The following is a 22,129-nucleotide window of genomic DNA, read 5'->3' as shown; positions in this document are numbered from 1 at the left end:
TAATGGTATAGTTTTTATTACAGTAACGGTATGTTTTGAAATGGTATAGTATGTTAATGGGATAGTTCACCCAAAATAATTAAAATTCTGTCATTAATTACCAACCGGGCCAATGTTGTTCCGAACCTGCAAAAACTTCATTAAAGGGGAGGTCTAATGCTGTTTCATGCATTCAGGTTATTTACACAGTTAAAGAGTTGGATTCTCATGCAAAGCATGGCCAAAGTTTCAAAAACGAGTATTTTTGTGCCAAATACACAGTTTTTTTTATCGTGGCTCTTCTTTAAGTAATGATGGGTGGAATTCCTTATATGGGCATTTCCCCCCGAAGAGGGCGCGTGCACACACACATCAACCAGAGTGAGAGCAAGAACAAACCCATCAATGAGCCTCATTCAAAAGCACAGGACTCACTCAGGAAGAATGTCTCCAGAGAAGTGTGTTTTTGTTTGTAAGGAAAAGATAACCTTGTTCTGCTTCCCAGCTTTACGTAAACAGTAGATCCAGTTTGTTTTTTGGGGGGCAGCAATGGAGTTTCGCAAATGTTTTTGTTTAACGTTTTATAAACAAGTCCCAGTTCGACACTGGATTTGCACATTGTTTGATACTGAAAGATGGAGCGGTCCCAGCTATAAAAGATCCTGGTCATGATTCGGAACTGCAGACAGTAACTGAAATGGCATCAAATGTCTCCATTTTTTTGGCAATCAGCGCTCAAGTGCTCATCACTCTTTAGCTCCACCCCACACCACAAGATAATCAGAAAGCTGTATATATTTTTTATAAATATGATAAAACTGAAGACTTTTTGGAGATGAAAGGATGAAATACTACTTTATAGATACTCAAAATTAGCATGGGATTGGGTGAAACTGTGTGTGTTTTTTTTTTACCTATTTACCCTATGCACCAGAGAATCTGCTGTGCTAAAAACATTAAAACCATACATACATACATAAACACAGACACACCTCACACCAAGTACATGATCTGGGTAAAAACCAGGTGTAAAAACCCCCGCAGGTAAGAAAATGTCACCAGGTGTCTAAGCAGAAGTCACACTGCGGGACTGTGATCCAAAATATCTAGCTCAGTGTCAGACTCAGAACTTCATCAGAGGCTGAAATTCATTGTTAAGGCAATTAATCGCCCGTCGGTAAGCATGTCACGCTAAACAATTCGAGATTGTCAATTTTTTCCTACAGCGAATCTTTATATGATCCCTGAAATCTGTTGCAGAACGAAAACATGGCAAAAAATCAACCAGCTTAAGACAACCTAGGAAAAATCAAGAAAACAGCAGGTAATTCCAATCAACTCAGATTACCACTGAGGCAGGCCCAAAATACCCCACACTGCAGGATACAGACACACAGGCTAAATAAGCGGGGAGATCTGCCTGGGGTGCTTTTATAAGCAGTTTGGAATTCCCTCTGTTTAAAATAAATACATTTATACACACACTTTCTCTCTCACACATACGCACAACCTCCCATGTGTGTAGCCCATAGCAATAACAGAAGGAAAGCCCTGCAGTTTTCACCAAGTTACAACTCTCACACAATGAACCTGAGAGATGGGATGTGCTGTCAGAGTGCTTTTGCAATGTTCTGGAAACATTCCTCTGTCATTTCATTGTCAGCACCACCCATGCTGTCAGTTAAAAGCTTTACCTGTGCATTAGCTCCTTCATGTCAGAGCAGAGGAGCTGTACTGCACGGTTAATACTACGGTAACATCTCAGCTCTTAAGTACAGGACTATCACTGACACCTCATTCCTTCTCCAGAACCCTGAGGAGATCTCCTCTACATTAGCATTCTGCTAACGCTTTGCTAACCAAGGTTTTTATTTTTTTATTTCATGTCAAAATGATTTTAACGTCATAAATGTTAAATCGGGACATGTTTTTAATTTATGTACATTTCATTGGATAAAATGTTACATTTTACAACTTAGCCCATATAGCATAGTGTTATTAGGGCATGTACTCACATTACATAAACTAGGGGTGGAGTAGTTCATCTTACGCTTTAGTTTGTATCATGGTTTTACAGTCACGGTTTCGGTGCAGTTCAGTATGTGCTGTGTATAGTGGAAAACTATACTGTCAAATGAAAATAAGAATAATCTAACTACAAGCAACAGCACAAATAAATACAATAGAGTAAACATATTTTTTATATCTGACTATAAATTAAAGATGAATCTTTATTAAAGTTACAAATCTATCCAAGCAAAAGCAGTGAGTGATTTCTTTGTTGTTGCTGTTTGATTATTATTAAGAAAGGGATGTCACATTAAAGGGGTCATATGATGCTTTTAGAAAGATCATTATTTAGTGTATTTAGTACAACAGAATAGGTTGACCATCTTTAATGTTCAAAAAACACATTATATTTCAAATACTGTTAAAAAAAATACTTCAGAACTTTTATCATGCCATACTGCTTAATTTCTCCTATTTGATAATAATAGAGGGATGGTATTATGCAGTTTAAAAAAAAAGTGACGTGACATTCAGCCAAGTATGGTGACCCATACTCAGAATTTGTGCTCGAAATTTAACCCATGCAAAGTGCACACACACAGGGCAGTGAACACACACCCGAAGTTGTGGTATTGCTGGCCCAAGACTCAAACCCAGAACCCTAGGGTTAGGAGTCAAACTCTCTAACCACTAGGCCACAACTTCCCCTTCAGACTTCCCACGACTTCCCACTTCCTACCACAGATTTATTGTGGCAACAAATAACTGTAAATAGGTTTTTATTTTATTTTTTATTTATTTTTTCACAGTATTTTGGTGTAAACTTGTCATAATACACTGCCGGAAGGAACGAAGGAGCCTTGGATAAACAAAACTGTAATTTATTAAATACAACTCACATGGTAAATCCACACTTGGAATGGAAGAAAAACACATGTGAACAACTGGTAGACCCGACAAAGGAGGAACGCACATACTGGAATTAAATACATGACTTAACAAGGCAATTGGGAGGAACACTGGTGAACAGGATGACTAATTACGAGACAAGAAGGACAGGAACTGAAATGACCAAATTAGGGCACAAAAGGGTGAGAAACACAACAAAGACAGTCCAATCCTGACAAAACTATAATTTCCATTGAAAATTTCCAATGCAATTTGCTGTGGAATTTCTCATCAATAATTTATTTTTTAAAGTCTCATGTTGTGTCACTTACCTAATACACGAACTCAAATCCACTGCATGTAAAGTCTGCAAGGGCCAAACAGCTTCAAAAAGCTCATCATAAAAACCACTCAAGCAAAACATTTCTAGAATCAGTTCAACCTTGAACTAAAGATAATTATAAAATTGGCTTCAAGTAATGGTGATTCACCAAATTCTTTAATGGGTCTTAGCGAAAGCTGTACAGCCATGAATCATTTTTAATATGGCTCTACAAGAGCCAAGCAGTTCACAAACTTTAGTCAAGGATGAAGCTTTTTGGCTCTCAGGAAGAGATGCACTCACATTAACACGTACACCTGAGTTCAAACGTTACCTTAGAGGCACTTTCAACCATATGGGAAAATTGGATTTTGACCGAACCGAAAATAAAAATTGGTTCCATCGAGAGATTCACAGGACTTGAAAGGATAGTTCACCCAAAATAAAAAAAAATGTGTCATCATTTACGCACCCTCTTAAGTTTGGGAATGAAATAGGAACAGTCATTCCAGTCTCATTCCTCTCTTTCTCTCTCCTCAGAAACATCCCTAATCAACACCTACTCACATCATGTTTTTATCTCCTTTAAACCATGTCGATACACAATAACACACACACAAACACACTCACACAGACAATCTCTGTCCAGGAAAGTGCTGCCGAAGTCTGACTCACACACAGGAAGAGAGTCTCATCACCACGGAAACACTTGCATAACACTGAGCATACATGAGAAACTTCTCAATCCAGCGAAATGAATGAAACACAGTCTGCACTCTTTACACAACCACACACATATTGGCCTGAAATGGTAAGCAAAACGAATGCAGACACTGTATATCTGTGTGTGAGCTCGACAGCAGAAGCTTAAAAGAACTTGAAGTAGACAAATAATTCACAGACTCACAGACAGGGGGCAAGGGAAGGTTGAACGAAGGTAAAAATACAAGCAGAGAGAGAGAACAAACAACTCAACATGTATCTAAAGGGGGAAGATTGAGAAAAACTAGGAGATAAAAAAGCATAACCTGGAGAGAGAGAAAGCACACAATGAACTGATTTTAACATAGAGAGAAAAGAATAGGCATAATTAGATAGAGGAGGGAGTGCTAGAGAGAGAAAGAGTGGTGGCGTAAATTACAAAGTGGGAGGAATACACAGAGATGAAGTGAAAACAAGGGAAAACATGCTGTTTGCATGTGTGAGGTTTCTTTGACAGAGGCTTTTAGCTCATCTGCATTTTCTGGTCTCTTTTTTCTCATTTTCCTCTTGACAATACCCTATGGGGATCAGGTCTGGTGAGTTTGCAGGCCAGTCAAGCACACCAGTACCATGGTCCTTTAACCAACTTTTGGTGCTTTTGGCAGTGTAGGCTGGAAAAAGAAATCAGCATCTTCAAAAAGCTGGTCAGCAGAAGGAAGTATGAAATGCTCCAAAATTTCTTGGTAAACAGGTGCAGTGACTTTGGTTTTCAAAAAACACAATGGACCAACACCAGAAGATGACATTGCACCCCAAATCATCACAGATTGTGGAAACGTAACACTGGACTTCAAGCAGCTTGGGCTATGAGCATCTCCACCCTTCCTCCAGACTCTAGGACCTTGGTTTCCAAATGAAATACAAAACTTGCTCTCATCTGGAAAGAGGACTTTGTACCACTGGGCAATAGTCCAGTTCTTCTTCTACTTAGCCCAGGTAAGCCACCTCTCGTTGTCTGTGGTTTAGCAAATTCCCTGACATGTCTGTGTGTGGTGGCTCTTGATGCCTTGAGCACAACCTCAGTCCATTCCTTGTAAAGTTCACTAAAATTCTTGAATCCATTTTGCTTGACAATCCTCATAATGTTGTGGTAATCTCAGTTGGTTGTGCATCTTTTTCTTCCACACTAGAGCTGGGACAACGCGTTGAGGTCATCGATGACGTCGACGCAAAAAATACTTCGACGCAAAATATGTGCATCGATTCGTCGACCTGTTTTTATTTCTCAAAAAAACGTTTGCAAAACGTTTACCTTATGTGCGCTGAATATATGCGATGGCCGGATCAACATTCTGTCCAACGTTATATAACCAATCCAGGGGTTTTTCTGCATTGATCTTTTTTTTTTTTTGGGCGGCTGTCAAAGCCTTATTTGATCGGTGAGTGATGTAGAATAGAGTGACTGCTGCGCCTGACAGGGCGCATACGAGAGAGAGCCCCGGCTGCGCGCACACACTAACAGTCTTCAAACAACACGAGCGCTTCTTGCTCTCTCTCTCCCTTGTGCATATTAATCAAAATCATTAAACACGATAGAAAAAGGCCGAAACACCAAAGTTTCATCCACGCTCGCGCACTCACAGTCTTCAAACTACACGAGCGCTGTCTTGCTCTCTCTCTCTCTCTCTCTCTCTCTCTCTCTCCCTCGTGCATATTAACCAAAATCATTAGACACGATAGAAAAAGGGCGGAACGCCAAAGTTTCACGTGGAGCATTCTAAGATTTATTTTTTCTCCATGACAGGGTGACCTTTTTTATTGAATGCTAGACATCAAGTTGTTGTTATTTTCATCTGAAAGAAGAACTTTTTTCAGTAACTTATGTGTTTAGTAAGCTTGTTTCAGTAAGCTATGTGTTTTCAAGGCTTCAATGTTTTATTGAATGCTATCCCTATACAAGTGCAATGTAATGCATTCTTAGTCAGTCTTTTATTTTGTAATTTTAAGAGCAATAAACATATATTGCAATGTTAAGGAATTCATGTTTTTTCCATTCAGATATGTAAATCAACATGTATAAATTGTTAGTAGTCAGATAATCGAAATCGAATCAGTCTGGAAAAAATTAATCGTTAGATTAATCGTTTAAAAAATAATTGTTTATCCCAGCCCTATTCCACACTTTTTACTCTTTCTCAACTTTCTGTTAACATGCTTGGATACAGCACTCTTAGAACAGCAAGCTTCTTTGGCAATGAATGTTTGTGGCTTACTCTCCTTGTGAAGGGTGTCAATGATTGTCTCATGGACAACTGTCAAATCAGCAGTCTTCCCCATGATTGTGTATCCTAGTGAACCAAACTGTGAGACCATTTGAAGGCTCAGGAAACATTTGTAGGTGTTTTAAGTTGATTACCTGATTGGGATGTCGCCATATTCTAATTTGAAAAGTAGCTGAAAGTAACCATAGACAGCCGGCTGAAGAGCCAAAAGTGTGAATCTTGTCATGTGTTGCTTACTGATGTTTACCTTGTGCTCAGTCTCCCTTCTGAAGCTGTGAATTTGGTGAAACTGACATAGGGAACACAGCCAATGAAGACAACAAAGATGCCCCAGACCGGGAAGACCATAAGTTGCAGTTTAGATTTCTTGTTGACCCTCCTATTTTCTTGGTTGAATAAAAACATCAGTTTTTGTTAACTTTGCATCAGCCTCTCTTGTGGCTATGTTTTGTGGCAACTAAAACCTATTTTTTCCCTAGGATATCACAGTTGGTGGAGAATGCGGGTAAAGATGTCAGCGCTTAAGTGGCCACAAAACTATAACCAAATAAGCACAGACTGGAAGCTGCCCCCCCCCCCCCACCTCCTCCCCATCTTTCAGCGTGCTCTTCAATCCGCAGACCGCAGCGGAGCAGTGCAAGCGGACTCAAACAGAAACAGAGGACACAAGGTGTGTGTTTAATCGATAGATTGTTAGAATATCTGTATCTGTGCATTTCTTTGTCATAAATACAGTTTACAAAAGGTAATGGGGGGAGCAATCGGTTTCCCATCTACTGTAAAGTTTTTGTTCCATTCACCGCTCATCACACCACAGCTGTTTCCTCCAGCGAAAAATTTAGCCCTTAACACATATGAACGCATACTTTAATTATACTTATTTAAATATACCTAATTTAATTATACTTACTTTATACATACACTACTGTGCAAAAGTCTTAAGCATGTATTTTTACCCCAAAGAATGGTATTCGGCCAGTTATTTAGACCTATAAAAGCTTTAGACCTTAAAGACAGTGACAGAGATCACTCATTTTAACTAAATATCAGAGTGATTGACAGAGATACATTTGAAACATTATGTGTGGTTTTGCCTTAAACAATGGCCCAGATCATGAAATACATTTATTAGCCTTAAAGTAAGGGAAGCTTGGGAAATGAGATCCAAGGAGCGTGTGAAAGCTGTGGATTTATTTTAAATATTTGTAATGTTATTTAATGTTATCCATAGTTTTTTGCGGCTCTTTTTTTAAAAGTATCGGTTCAGGCACCATTTAAGCACTGGTCACGTTTTAAAAGTATAGAAATGGCACTGGTATTGTAAAAAACCCAATCGATACTCAACCCTAGTTAAGATCTGCCTGCTAAAGATGCAGCTGATGCAGATGCAGTGAAGTTAAAGGGGGTTATCTTGTATTGTACCCAGTCATTAAGATGGAGTGGTTGTTGAACAGCTCCTGGTACCTAAACCCTATATCTCCAGACTGTTGTTTTTGGCTCACTCCCATCTCTTGGGCGCCTACTGGGGAACAGAGAAGACATACGAATGCATACTGAGGAGGTTTTACTGGTCAGGAGTTAAGCGAGCAGTCAAAGATTACTGCTGACAGTGTACAACTAGCCAGAAGACCAGCCTCAAGGTAATCTATTGCTACCCATTGGTTCCTTAGACCATTATTGAGACTCCCTTCCACATAATTGTGATGGACATTATTAGACCACTGCCCAAATCCAGCTGGGGCCATCGATACATTTGGGTAATTCTGGATAATGCCACTTGGTATTCAGTGTCACACCCCTATGGGCAGCAACTGCTAAAGCAGTGGAAAGAGAGAAAGAGAGACATTCCTGTTTTTCAGCCGAGTGGATTATGGAAGACATTCTAACATACCAGGGTACCCGCTTCATGTCCAAAGTCCTGAAAGAGATATGGAAACTCTTGAAGATGAGACAGATTGAAACCTCTGTTTATCATCCTCAGACTGAAAGGTTGGTCGAGAGGTTTAATCAGACCTTAAAGCAAATGTTGAGAAAAAGTGATTGAGGTGGATAAGAAAAACTGTGATCAGTGGTTTCTTTATGTGCTGTTTTCCATATGGCAAGTACCACAGAGCTCCACTGGATATTCCCCATTCGAACTCCTCTATGGGCGAAGGCCATGAGGGATGATAGATATTGCCAAAGAGGTCTGGGACAACCAACCATCGCCACATCACTCTGGGGTGGAACATGTGGAGCAGATCCACCAACAGATGACTCAGGTGTGGCCAATTGTTTGAGAGCACATGAAACAGGCACAAAAGGCCCAGGCACGGGTCTAGAAGAGAAAAAGTTATGCTGTTGGTCCCTATTCATGTATGCAAGTTTTTTGCTGTATGAAACTTGCATATCTCGCCAAGTGGCATGGGCCATATAAAGTAGCTAAATGAGTGGGTCCAGTGAACTATAAGATAAGGCAGCTCTGTTGGTGCCAGATCCACCAGGTTTATCATGTGAATTTACTCAAGAAGTGGTAAACCAGAACGATGTTTGCTTTCCTCACTGTCATGCCAAGTCCTCTGCCAAGAGCCTGTGGAAGTGGAGATGGCAGCCCAACTGACCCCAACCCCAAAACAAGACCTCCGAGCTACCAATGCACATTCATACACAGTAATACTGTAAAATAACTGTTTAAATATATTTTAAAATGCAAATCATTCCTACGATTGGAAAGCTGAATTTTCAGCAGTCATTAATCCAGTCTTCAGTGTCACATGATACATCAGGAGTCATCCTAATATACTAATTTGCTACTTGAACATTTCTTATTATAATCATTTAAAATATGTTGAAAATAGCTGTGCTGCTTAATATTTTGTAGAAAACTTAATACATTGCTTGTATCTGAAATAGAGAGATTTTTTATAAATTTTAACAATTTCAACAATTTAACTGTCACTTAAGATCAATTAATTAATGTACCCTTGCTGAGACATTACTTTAAAATAAATAACTAAATAAATAAATCTTACTAACCATAAACTTTTTAACAGTAGTGTATATTTGATTAAATTTGATTAAATTGACCTATATCTGTACACCACTATTATCATTCATCCTTCTTTTTTGGCCTCTGGAAGATAAGGAGACTTTTTTCATGGGCAGACGCTTATCTTATTCCTATGGTGCAGACAGATAGCAGCTGAAGTGAGTCAGATGAGATGACGCAAAGTAAAAGCACAGGATAGCACTCTGAAAATATTTCTCACTATGTCACAGCTCATCCTCAATGATGAGAGCCAGCAAACAGGTAGTGGGCACAGTAGTGCCCTCAAATGCCCATGTTCCATGAATCAACGCTGCTCAAAGCGAATATTTGAATTATTAATTAACAACTCATTTTATAATGCAGTTGTATTTTGTGGTTGTCAGAGTATGTGAGCCGAGCGGAGTGGGAGCAGAGCAAGGAGTGCAGTGGAGTGATTTTGTAATATAATCATGCTGATTTTTGGAAGAAAAATCACTCTTTGTGTGATATTGATTTACTATACAGAATTATATAAATATATACATTTTCTGAACCTATATCTTAAATTTAGTGATCATTCTTAATGCATTTAACAGACTGAATCATGCAGTACAAGAACGCAGTCTAAATGCGCGCGCAGTAGTCTATATACTAGACTTCACGGAACTATGCAGGAGTGTTTTGTTTGTTTTTTTGGCAGAATACTGAGAGTGTTAAATCGCACATTTTTAAAACTGCAATTACGATATTATCGCAGACGATATATATCACGCACCCTGCACCACTGTCTTTTTGGCTAATTTGTGAAAAACCTTTTGCTAAACTGTCAAAGTTTCATTTTAACCACCAATGCAATGATGCAAGTATTAAGCTTACCTCTTCATGCTTGTGAGGGCTGATTTCGAGATTTTATAAACTGCTAGTTTGGTCTCCCTAGGCAAACACAGCTTACACTGCATAGAGCTTAAATATGGCCAGGGGTTGCCTTTATTACCTTCGAGTTCAACTTCAGCAGAATTACGACGGGGTTTCGTTTTCAGCTGGGTCTGCACCATAATGCCTGTCTTGTCCGTCTGCATTTTTCTTGCGATTATAGTGCCAGTTTGCCCTACTGCAGTAGTTTTCAAGGAGCAATTTGTTTTACTCAGTAATTAAGGTTTTAACATGTAGTGATGTAAAATACATCAAACAAAATATAATTAAGTAAAAGTAAAATTACAGATTTTTTAAAATACTTTAAAAAGTAGAAGTACATTAAAAAATTACTCAATTACAGTAATTGAAATACATGTTATTTGTTACTTTCCACCTCTGAGCATACTAACTGTTCTGTCTTTGGCTGCAAAGATGAGCACAGAACACTGCTTAGAGTCCCAGCCTCTGAGGAGACAAGAGCGCAGTGGATTTATTGATTTTTTTTTTTACCGTATATTACGCTGCTGCCACACAGATCTAATATAAACATGCAATTTTAGGTATGTAACAATATAAAAATCTCACAATCAGAAAAAAATCAGTGAATTGACTTGACAACCCCCTTTTTATTTTGCAAACACACGCTAAACTCACAGCACATGAAATAAACAAGTTCATTCACTGTGAACTGAGCCGTTCTAAGGCACAGAAAACACTGGATCATGAGCTGATCTCCTCAACAATGTGTGCGATTCACATTGGCCCCCTATGGTTTTTGGGTGCAAATGGCCCCCTAAACCCGCACGGTCTTGTTCTAAGCCGGCACTTTTCATGACGTAATGCTGCTTTGACTGTCAATTAGAATTCTGCTGAGGAGCTATCACCTATCACCGGACCTAACGATTCATATCATCATGTGACCACGATAATATTGAGACATTGATGCTATCGCAATATCAAGATATTGATAATATGGTTACATCCCAATGTAATTTCTTTCCAAGCTGTTTACCTTCACATACTGCACATAACTGTTTTTGTAACTTGTGTGTTTTTAATATGAACTTGTGTGTGTCAAATATAAGTTTAAGCGCAATAAGACATGAAAGAGTACTAACATGCCATGTGACATCCACTTTTAGTGCATGTGCTTCGGATATGTGCACTCAGAAAACTTTGTATCAGAAGTTTAATGAACTAATATGGTTTGAAATGCATGATTTCAGCAAGATGGATATGATAATCAAACCCAAACTGATGTTTTTTTATCAGAGTATCTGAGGTACGAGCTGTAAAGGCACAGCCCTATTCTGGATAAGGTATATACTCTATAATATCCTTATTGTCCCATTTGATCAAATTAATGGGTTCTTGATGAAAAAAATCTTACTGACCCAAAACCTTTTAATGGAACAGTATATAAAACAAGTCAAAGTGCTTCAAGTGAAATTTAAAAAAAATTATTGAATACCACAAATCAATGGAAAGTTCTCACCATGAGAGATACTGTATACAGTACAAATGTGTGCATATCTGTTTATACCAATACTGTAAATGCAGCTGATTATTCCTTCTTAAGTAAATGTCAAACAGTCACAAATTGAGTCACTCTCAGGAACAAACAGACCCAAAAATATCATAAATACTACACGTCTCAAAGAAGTTTGTGTGTATGAAAGAAAGACAGAGAGCTTAAAAGGAATAGAAAGTGTCACAGTGTGTTTATGGCTACTGTGGCTGCTGTGAGCAACCCACTGCTAACCTTCCTATTAGCATAATGCTAATGAGCGCTTGAGTTCAGGTCCCCTTGATGAGGGCAACAGCCTAAAACAACATTACTCATCTGTTCTGCATGCCACATTAAAAGAGGGGAGGATGTAAACAAAACAAAAAACTGAAATGTTGAACGTGATTTTTCTTCCTGATTATCTTTCATTGACACCATCACAGTGTAACACAAGCTGACTGATGTGTTAGACAGAGGCGAGAGTGTTTTGATTTACACATATGATGATGTGTAAGTAACTAGTGGCATTATTCTTTATATAGGCCTACTGAATGGTTATTTCAGTTAAATTGGTGCTTAGTAAAGCACTGTGGAGTCACCATGGTATAGTGGTATACCAGATGATAATAGGATTTGTATATACCACTGTACTAAATAATTATCGTAATTAATTATTTTGTTGAATACCACAGTATTACTATTGTACTCTGTGTTTACAAAAAGCATTGTAATACCTAATTTACAGTACTTTCAGATCAGCCTAAAGTTATAGTTGCATTAGCTAAAGTTCAGCAAACTTTTGTGGCTAAAAAGTCAATAATTTAGTTACAAAGAGTAAGAAGCACAGCTCACAAAAAAAGTCATTTTCAAACCAAGCATATTTCTATTCCCGTTATGAAATCTGCATGGTCAAATTTGGTCAAAACCATGAAATTTCTCTCTTCTTATTCTCTTAGTATTGCAATAATTGGATTTTGACTTAAAAGGGATTTTTTTGCAGAACAATGGTAAATTTGTTTGCATCTTGACACTAGACACTAATGTGAAATTATTATATGTGTTTACCTGCACCTCTCGAGCATGGTAAGCGATGATTAGTCCAAGAAGAATGACGGTGGAAAGGCTGATAAGACACTTCAACGCCAGTGAATACATGGAACTCTGTAAAACATATGCAAATCATGTTATTAGCATACTCACCATTATTATTTTCCAGAGAAATATTTATTTTCAGGTGCTAATCCTTAATGTTCCCAATGAAAATAGAGGTCGTTCAGTCAAAAATTAAAGGTCTTACATTATGTCGTTCCAAATTCTGTAACAACAAAAGAAAAGGAAAACTTATTTAGCAAGTATGCATTAAACTGATTAAATGTGACTACTGTAAATACATTTTTTTAAAAAAAATTATATTTAAGAAATCTATCAATCTTGAAAAAAGGCATCATGGTTTCAACAAAAAGACTTTGAAAAAAAAAATCAGCTTTGCCATCACAGAAATACAATACATATATGTATATATATATATATAGAATAAGACAATTCTTTCAAAAACAAAAAATAATGGGCCTTTTCCAACCTCTTGAAAGTTTGACAGCCCCACTCCTCATTCACTATCTTTATGTTATAATAAATGTGATAAGCTTTTGTGTTCTACACGAGACAAACAATCCAACTGCTCTGAAATGACATGAGGACAAGTAAATGATGACAGAATTTTCCATTTTAGGTCAACTATCTCTTTAAATAACAAAATGAAGAGTACAATCACAGCATGTGCATCTGTGCCATATAGTCTGCCAAGACATTTTTAGTGTCTTTTTATAATCTATGGATTACATGCACATCACTTCCAATCACACCACACACACACACAATGTCATGGTTACTCAAATGTGTGTCTGCCTGTTTTGTGATTGCAGGGATCTCAACTTGACACCTAGAAATACACCTGCTGCACTCATCACAGTTTTCATTTAACACTCACACACACACCTACATGCATACACACACAGCTTGCTTAAACTCTCCCCAGTTTTAAAGTGTTTCCATCCTGAGCCTTGATGATGTCCAGCTGAACCACACACATTATTAGATTGACCACCCGTGGGTCTAATTTAAGGCTCTGTACTGGAAGCATTATTCTACACAGACAGACAGACAGTGGTGTCTGGGGGACCCACGGCTCCTCAAACAGTCTCTCATTCTCACACTGACACACACCCACACAAATATATATAAATACACAGGGCTCCTAACTGGAGCACATACACACAGTAGCCATCCAGGGTCTTACAGCTTATCAATACAGAAACTGCTGTGTTTCAGTCTCTGTCAGGCTTCCAAACGAGTCTTAGAGATGATTTTCTCTAATGGGTGGAAAGCTTGATTGGCTATAAGCTCAACATGATTTATCCGAACAGGACATGTTCCTTTTTCAACATCAGTGTTGGTCCTAAAACAACATCAGGGATTCTGGCCGTGTTGGTTATTGTTATTGTTACAGCTATGACTGTCCAGAAACCAACTTTAATGCACAAAAAAACATGAATATGCACAGACAATAATACGAATGCACAGGTGAACTTGAACTAAGGTACAGGCTAGTCAGAATGCATAACTCACATTGTGAATAAGCCATTTCTGTAACAACAAACCACACATAATGAAGCCTCTGAAATAAAGAAAATAACATGCATAAAGAATTCACAACACTAACTTCTAAAAAGCAAGTAGGTTAGGTTACTTTATTTATAACCGCAGGTAAATTTGTTTTGCAGTAAAATGAATGGCATCTATTACTTGACACGCATTTCAAAACACATTAAAAACATAGTATATCACAAAATAACAATAACATAATACATGATACAAATGCTCAAGACCCTACCACTCAGAAACATATCATAAATTATAAAAATTTGTATAGTTATATAAATCATACAGCTATAGAAATACTAATGCTAATACTAAATAGTAATACAAAAAAATTGGATATTTTAATATGATCATTACTTCAAAAGCAATATGGACCTTTTATTGTTTTATGTTGATAACTATTTTATATGTCTGATAAATTTTTCAAAATTGCTATTTCAAAATTTGACACATTTATGTAATTTTCAACACATCTCTTACTAATCTCTTACTAAAATTATATACCAATTCAGTAAAAATAAAATGGACTAAAATTAAATTATTTATATATTTAATAACATATTACAGTATAATATAATGTAATATGTTACATTACAAATAATTGTATAAATAATATATATGATTTATATAATGATGTATAATATAAAAATGCTAAATAATTGTTATATTATATTATATTATATTATATTATATTATATTATATTATATTATATTATATTATATTATATTATATTATATTATATTATATTATATTATATTTATTACCAACATTTTCACCTTCTTTGGATACAGTGGACATTTAATAGGAAAGCGAGAGAGACCCTGGCCTGGTCCTTTTGTAATGAGCACTGCTGTGAATTATTGACTAAATTAAAAGGAAATTTCTAAGACCTACAAAAAAAAAGACCTTTAAAAATGTGAGCATTAAAATGAAAACATGTGTCATGTCAGACATCACACAAATTTGAGAAAGATCTTTATAGGAGGCTTAATGTTGAGAATGCTAACTATATTTAATGTATATGTGGTCATGAAGGTCAGAACTTCAATCTCGCTCTCCTCTCACATTCCCCCAACCTCTCTTCTCACTCTCCCTGTGTGACTGAGTTTTTTTTTCTTTTTCTTCTTTTTTTGATGATGTGTTACAATCAAACTTAGTGTGCCCTCCTTGTCTGTGACATGACTATCATAGTTCATGTTATATACAAGTGTGTGAATGGAGAGTATGACGACCAGACTCATGGCTAGATTAGCAGTTATCGATCCAGGTCATGATGGACACCATGCAGAGCTAATAGGCTTTCTGAGCTCCATTAACTCCATCAGCATTCTCCCGCACGCTCAAAATCTTCCTTTCATTTCTCCTCCATCATTTCTCCCTGGTTCTTTCATAAACACTGAATAAACCGGCTCTGACATCTAAATACAGTCATCTTTGAGCCTTCTGTCTGTCACGAACACACTCAACTCACACACAAATGCACATACACATTCGCAGTTGAATGTACCTCCACAAATGCACACAGTCATCTGTGATTCTAATGTTATTACTTACTCTTGTTTCAATATCTTAATTTACAGCTGATGTTGGGTGAAGTGACTCCCTTGAAAAATCTAAAATACAAGCCACATACTCTACAACATGCGCACACACGGAACGATAGATTTTTTCAGATCCTGACACAAAAACAACACTCACAGCATAAATACAAGAGGAAGTATGGCGTGTGTTCACACACAAAAGCTCTAAGATAAAACAAGCATGAGACAAAAATCCTTCAGGAATATTCTTATATTAAAGACTAGAAAAAGTATAAGGGGGAAGAGATGGACCACTAATAAAAATTAACATGAAAAAATAAGAATGTTTAATATGGCGGCTGGTTGAACAGCTGATTGCCTTTTTTTGTGGTTTGTTTATATACAATAGCTAGACAAGCTAGCCTTAAATAAATAATAATATTAATAAATATCTTTTCTCTCACATTCGGAAATGTTATTCGCGGAAGCTTTTCCGGTGGATGACACAGCGCATAACATGTGCAGAACGCGCGCCTCTGAGATATGCTAGTCCTGTAAGTGTGATTGGAGTAAAGGACGCAAAGTTTCCTTACTTTAGCAAAGAAAAACCAGTCTCCTCTTCGTTTATATTGAAATCCTCCGACGTTTTTCTTTGCAAATGTAAAAAAAAAACTTTTGTTTCATTCTCTCTCCATATTCATCACTAATCATGCAACGCCAATGTACTACGACATCCGCTGGAACAGCTTCCACCTATGACAGATAACGTAAATGAGAGAAAAGTGTTTCTTACGTTTGAAATATGGATATTTTTTTGACAAATAAAGCATGGATTTACTACTGGAAGCCTTTATTCACCCCCCGAAGCCATGTAAGGGACAGTTAATTATGGATGCGCAAGCTTTATTTAACGACTTGTGGACTATTCAACTGCAACACCCGCTGACTGCAATGATAAAGCTTGGAATAGCAAGGACAATTTTTAATATAACTCCAACTGTATTCGTCTGAAAGAATAAAGTCATATAAACCTAGGATGTCTCGAGGGTGCGTAAATCACAAGCTTATTATTAAATAGCATTTCTCGCATGATTTGAGCTGAAGAAGATGTATGTATGAAAATATCAGTGTCAAATGTCATTGCTGATTTGAAATGTGTTATTTAAACATAACTGTATCAAACAGTTATTCAGATTTTAGTTCTTCCGCAATTTCATTAGAAAATGTACTTATAATTCTTTTTTTCCGACAGAGAAAATAGCTGCCAGGGCTACTACCAAGATGGCCACTGACCCTTAAAGGTGCTTTGTCCAGGGCAAAGATAGATTTGCAGATGATTAATATCCGTGTATGTGTTGTGTGTTTTCCCCTTTATTCAGAGCACTCTGTCTAAGTCAAGCAGTTTAATGATGTGAACCCTCTGGCCAAACCAATCACACACCCGCCACACTTTATCATTCACCCAGAGACCTACACTCACCCCATACAGAAATACACAGCAAATAAACCACAAACAACCTCTATACACAGACACACATACAAGACAATAAATACATCACCAGCACAAACACACACACCCAACCCCAGCTGGAAATATGAGAACATGATCTGTTTCACCTTTACAAGAGAAAATCTATTGCTCAGTGGTTGCTCATTTATAGCTTAGTTGACTTGGAGTTCTTAGTTCAGTTTCAAGTATGAACTGTTTTGTTCTAAAATTCCACATAAAGAGACTGACATAAATCTGTGAAGATGTAGGTAAAAGTAGTGAAGTGTTTAGTTTAACTACATTTCTTAGCTGGTGTTAGCATCGCTAATTTTTAAGTCATGCAGCTTTTCATGAAGCAGGTGTAGCATTGTGAAAACGCTTCAGCATTTCAGCAATAAACACATGTATTCGCTGTTGGATCTTAAGTTTTAAAACAATACATCTTTTGAATCCAAACTGAATAAATTATATCTTACTATGTATAATACATTTCATACATTTAATTTAAGTTTACCCTTCATTGTACCGTTACTTTTTCAAAATCAGCTGATTAGAAACAAAAATAGAGATGCCATATTCACGGATTGATCACTTTTTATTTAATCGTTCAAACAGGTTTTGCAAAAAGTTTATTCATGATTTAGTTTTATTCATTAGAACAGTTCCTCACGCACTGGTTCTTTTGCAGCAGTTTCTCTTACGAAATAGTAACGGGATATTTTACTTTTTATAACACAGAAAACAAAAAGATTGCTATATGAGGTATCATTTGAACATGAACATGCAGTAAACATGTAATTCCAGATGTTAAGAATTACCATTGTTTCTTGTACATTTTTCAATTTATTATATCAATAATTACAACTGTATCTATAAATATTTACAATTCAGTTTCCACTAATGTATCCTTCAAATGAATAAATGTAGAAACGGCTTGCCATATTTCTATGAGTTACCCATCAATGGGTTTTATTAAACCACAAAGCAAAAAAGCTGCAAAAAACACACACCAACACCAAAATCAAATGTTACCAAAACAGTAATGCATCTCACTTAATGAAAAACACACACACACACACACACAGATAAGCCCAATTACACAAGGACTGGCACACACACACTTGATTACACGCTGACATACACCATTACACCCCTGAAAACCCAATTACACACTCAGAGGCCAAGGGAAAAAAAAGGAAACACACACAGCATCAGCTCCATGCACAGTTATACAGTACACATACATACATTAAGCTTAACATTAATGGCCATTCGAGGGTCTTTTTAGTTCAGTGCACTATTGCCCCCACTCTCCATCACTGACCCTTCCTCTGGCTGTCCATCTCTCCTCTTTCCTCTCCTTCTCCCTCTCTTGCCCTCTTTTTCTCTATGTACTGATGATTATTGCTCCCGTGAGAGTGCTGTAAAAGAGTTAGTGTGGCAGGAGGGGGATTAGGGTCCCACAGCCCACTGGATCACCCCTTATATATGTGTCTTAGAGATGGATTACACACAAACACAGGTAGGGACTTTCCATTTACTCCTATTGTTTTAATAATGAGCAAAATACATCTTCAATCTTTCATTTTCAATTTTAAAGTGTAATTTCCTATGATTTCAAAGCTGAATTACTCCAGAATTCAGTGTCACATGATCCTTCAGAAATAATTATAATACGCAAGAACATGTCTTATTATTTCTAATTTATTTACCTGCATAAAAACACATATATAGACATAGCCTTGTAACCTTGTGCACAGGCAATAGGTTGATCAACAGTGGCATCTGCACGCTTAATCACATCTACTAAACAATTCTAAGCTGAGATGTTCCCCAGGGATGCGTGACAGAGCGAGGAGGGTGTGAAAATTAAGTATTGATTTGACAGTGGCTTCTTCCAGGTATTTAGGGCTGTCTAAGCTCTGAGTGTGAGGAGCAGGATGAGGATGTACATGCCATTGAATAGTTTCATCCTGACCTAAAATTACCTTTTTATACAATGGGACTGAAATATCTTACCACATAAAAAAACTCAAATGCCTTAAAATGTGATTTAAATGCACAAAAAATGTTGTATTATTTCTAATCAAAACAATCTGAGATTATTTGCTTCCACTGAAGCTCAAGATGCTCTTTGCATCATCTCATGTCATGCTGGAGAATATGATCATTAGGTTTTCATCAGGAGTTTATGCAGCTTATGCAGCAGCTTGAGTGCTGCTGTGATAGAAGCAAAGGAGGAAAAACAAATACGAAGACAATCTTACACCCATTTTTATGCTAGCAATATTATTTAAAATGAAAAAGAAGCGCATTAAATCAGAAAAGGCTAAGTAGAAGCATTTTCATTAGTGGTCTCAGATTTTCGGACCCCAGTGTTCAGCATGTTTAGGACAACAATGCAATTATTTTGTAGCTAGCTCATGTAATATGACAAACCAGTTCCCATAGATGGCAAATAAAAAGTGGATATGAAATGCCAAATATTTGACAAAATTTGAAACCAATGATAGTAACACACAATGTCTCCGATTTCACACTGCACTCTTTCATGCTGTTGTTATCAGCTCTCTCCTGTTCTTTTTACCTGTCTATTTATGGAAGGAAGGATGTGTACGGAGTGTGAATAGACCAGACATCTCCTGAGGATTCGCAGGTGAGCATATGAGAAACACACATCTTCCCACATACAAACACCTATGAACACAATGCATTCACACAATTATATAAATGATATACGTAAGGAAAACTGATAAAGGGCCATTGAATTATTATATTTTTTTCTAATAATTCGTCCAGAAGTCAATTATTCCACTTATACTATGATACCTATACTTACAGCTTGAGACATTGTTCAAATGTTTTACTTCCAGACACTCCAGATATTTGTCCTTAAATAGCTCTTGTGTGTAGAACTAATCTCATCCCAAGCCTCTGTTGCCAATTCTAAACATGATTTTAAAGCTAGTAAAAGAGGCTTGAGCCATTGATATGTAGTCTAATGCAGTTATTCGAAAGAGAGAAGGACCTTTGAAATAACTGGAATAATTTGGTGAAGTGCTATGGAACTGTAATGCAGTCAAGACATATGGAATTAACTACTTGAGCTGTGCATTTCCTGAACAAAAAAGATTGCACATCTTACATCATGTCCTAACCAGATGGAATGCAATAAGAGGCAAGCAATTTGTCTGTCCACACCAGATGCAAAACATGACAAAATCAATCAAAAATCACAGCCAATCAGAAGAGCATATGGGCAGACTCTTTCCCAAGTGTAGTGCACACAACGAAACAGATGATCACATACTGAAATCTAGCCTAATTCATAAATATGAAACCATTTTAAAATTATCCAAAATACATACTGAGGGACTGATACAATCTTGGTCATTGCACACTTTTGTTGGTTCACACTGAGCTCAGTTTTATCATTTGTTTCCTTTAGTTATTTAAGAACTGAGGTAAATTATCCACTGTTGCTTTCAGTATGGCTAGAAAATGTCAAGCAAAATGATATTCTAGCTCACATTAGATCCTTTTAACATTAAACAAAGCACATAATCAGTACCTGAGATTATTTTTGTAATAGTTCGTATGTTGTTCCAGCCATGACGTCACAGAAATGGAAACAGTTTCTAAAATTGAACTGGCTATTACAGCTGGTTAGGACAAAACTCTGAACAACGTGGAAAAGATACCTTTGTGATACCTTATCACGTTTCATTGGATTACATCTGGTTAGTACACAGTGTTAGAACATTCACCAACCAATCAGAATCAAGCTTTCAACAGCCCTTTAGTAAAAGACTACAGAAATGGTATGCATATGAATTCATTAAATAACTGCAATTAATCACATAAAATAACTGTGGCAGATGGGAGCAATGAATAAGCAAAAAGTGATCTTATTTCACCGATTATAAGGAATCTCTGATGGTAGTTATATCCCTAATCTAGGGAATTTGTGGATGGTTCAGGAGTTTAAATTAATTGTTACTTTTTATTGCATACTTTTTTAAATAATTAATGTCACACTAAATCAGTGCATTAAATTGACAGCCATATGTGCACATTCCCATCCAGACCAGCATACACACTTAATAAACTATTTCGTATGCTCAAACAAAGACAGCATTTTCCAGCATCTTTGCTTTAATGTGCACACACGACTGCCATTTCAAATGAGAAGAGAGCTTTAAGAGGTTAGGAAAATGTTTTGGACATAATGATGCTTCATCAGGAATTTGCTGTTGGTTTCATCCTTTCAAAAGCAGCTGTTACACACGCGCACACACACACACACACACACACACACACACACAGTTCAAACAGTGCAGTAAAGCCATCAATAGGGGCATGATGGTGTGCAAAGGTGATTATCAATAATCAATAGAGCCGGTCACTCAGAGATGTGAGCGTTCGCCAGCATCTAAGCAGTCACTTTCCTTATTCATTTCCTCCCCAATCACTCTAGATCAGGGTTCCTCAATAGGTGGCACGCGGGCCATATCCGGACCGTGAGAGAAACATGTTTGGCCCTGCGCTAATTTCAAATAAAGTGGCATGAAAATTCAAACGCAGCATCAGAAAGCGACTTTAACTTACATCGTGTCTACACCAGAAGTGAGCGACGCGGTGCAACGCAAAAAATACAACAGAGCTAATTATAATCAGTGATGCTGTTTACACTCGATGTGGCGCAGCGCGGCCCAACAAATCCTCAACAGAAAGCTGCTGACTCTTTCTATTTATGATGTGCTGACACAACGTTCAAATGATTTGCAATGCTGTGTCGGGTCCAGTGTAAATACGACGTGACAGCAAAAACATGGTGAGCATTAAGTAA

The 22,129-nt window shown here is 37.1% G+C and overlaps 1 protein-coding gene across 2 annotated transcripts in view; it reads right to left on the bottom strand.

Moving 5' to 3' along the window:
• kcnn3 (potassium intermediate/small conductance calcium-activated channel, subfamily N, member 3) overlaps positions 1–22,129 on the bottom strand; it is a 57,132-nt gene that overhangs the window by 26,923 nt on the left and 8,080 nt on the right. The window contains exons 3-4 of one of the 2 annotated variants that reach the window (XM_052577507.1): positions 12,910–12,927; positions 12,678–12,773 (exon numbers count right to left, since the gene is read on the bottom strand). In XM_052577507.1, the coding sequence (XP_052433467.1) occupies positions 12,678–12,773; positions 12,910–12,927 (114 nt within the window). The remainder of the gene's footprint in view (positions 1–12,677; positions 12,774–12,909; positions 12,928–22,129) is intronic. The other variant, XM_052577508.1, reaches the window with a different exon arrangement.

This window comes from Carassius gibelio, chromosome B16 (genome assembly GCF_023724105.1).
Source record: "Carassius gibelio isolate Cgi1373 ecotype wild population from Czech Republic chromosome B16, carGib1.2-hapl.c, whole genome shotgun sequence".
In the NCBI taxonomy this organism is placed as follows: domain Eukaryota; kingdom Metazoa; phylum Chordata; class Actinopteri; order Cypriniformes; family Cyprinidae; genus Carassius; species Carassius gibelio.
The sequence above is the reverse complement of the archived record's forward strand: the minus strand, read 5'-3'. Positions and strand labels throughout refer to the sequence as shown.